The sequence below is a fragment of the Arachis ipaensis genome, chromosome B09, assembly GCF_000816755.2.
Source record: "Arachis ipaensis cultivar K30076 chromosome B09, Araip1.1, whole genome shotgun sequence".
NCBI lineage: Eukaryota > Viridiplantae > Streptophyta > Magnoliopsida > Fabales > Fabaceae > Arachis > Arachis ipaensis.
Window position 1 is genome coordinate 9,512,924 of NC_029793.2, and position 612 is coordinate 9,513,535.

The window sequence follows — 612 nt, forward strand, 5'->3', positions numbered from 1 at the left end:
GATTAAGACTTCAATTTTTTTTCATAGAAGGGAAATAAACATAACATTTTGTCAGTTACTTTTAACCAAGTGTGAGAGAGGATGAAGAAGAAGGAGAGAGATGATGATAAAAGAGAAAATAAATAAATAAATAGAAACGGACATTAGAAGGGAAAAAATATGACCGTTACAACTTACACGCTGCAAATTTTCAAATTAAATCATTAAATAAATAAATAAATAAATGATAAAAGCCAGTTTCAGAAAAGGAAAGCTGCAAACTTTCCACTTCCACAACACTCCTTTCTGTCTCGGCATTGAATCATGGAAACAACGAACCAAGTAAGCAAAGAAGAAGAAGCTGAAGAACAAAGGAAAGACTTGGTTGTGTCTAAGGAAGAAGAAGAAGAAGAAGAAGTAGAAGAAGAAGCGCACCCGTATTCCTTTCATGTCTCTGGACCAAGGAATTTGTCTACCCTTAATTGGAGAGATCTCATCTATTCAACTTGGTCAGTACCCATCTCTCAATCTCACTCAAACTCTGCTTTTTTTTTTTTTTTGTTCAAAATTCTATTTAAATTTAGATCTAAATTGGTAGGATTAGATTATGGCTTCAAGCACAGGAAGCACAGG

At 33.8% G+C, this 612-nt stretch overlaps 1 protein-coding gene across 1 annotated transcript in view; it reads left to right on the top strand.

Moving 5' to 3' along the window:
* The window catches only part of LOC107619717 (GDSL esterase/lipase At4g10955), a 2,299-nt gene continuing 1,906 nt past the window's right edge, over positions 220-612 (top strand). Inside the window, exon 1 of the mRNA XM_016322013.2 lies at positions 220-488. Coding sequence (XP_016177499.1) covers positions 304-488 — 185 coding nt within the window. The 5' untranslated portion in view covers positions 220-303. The remainder of the gene's footprint in view (positions 489-612) is intronic.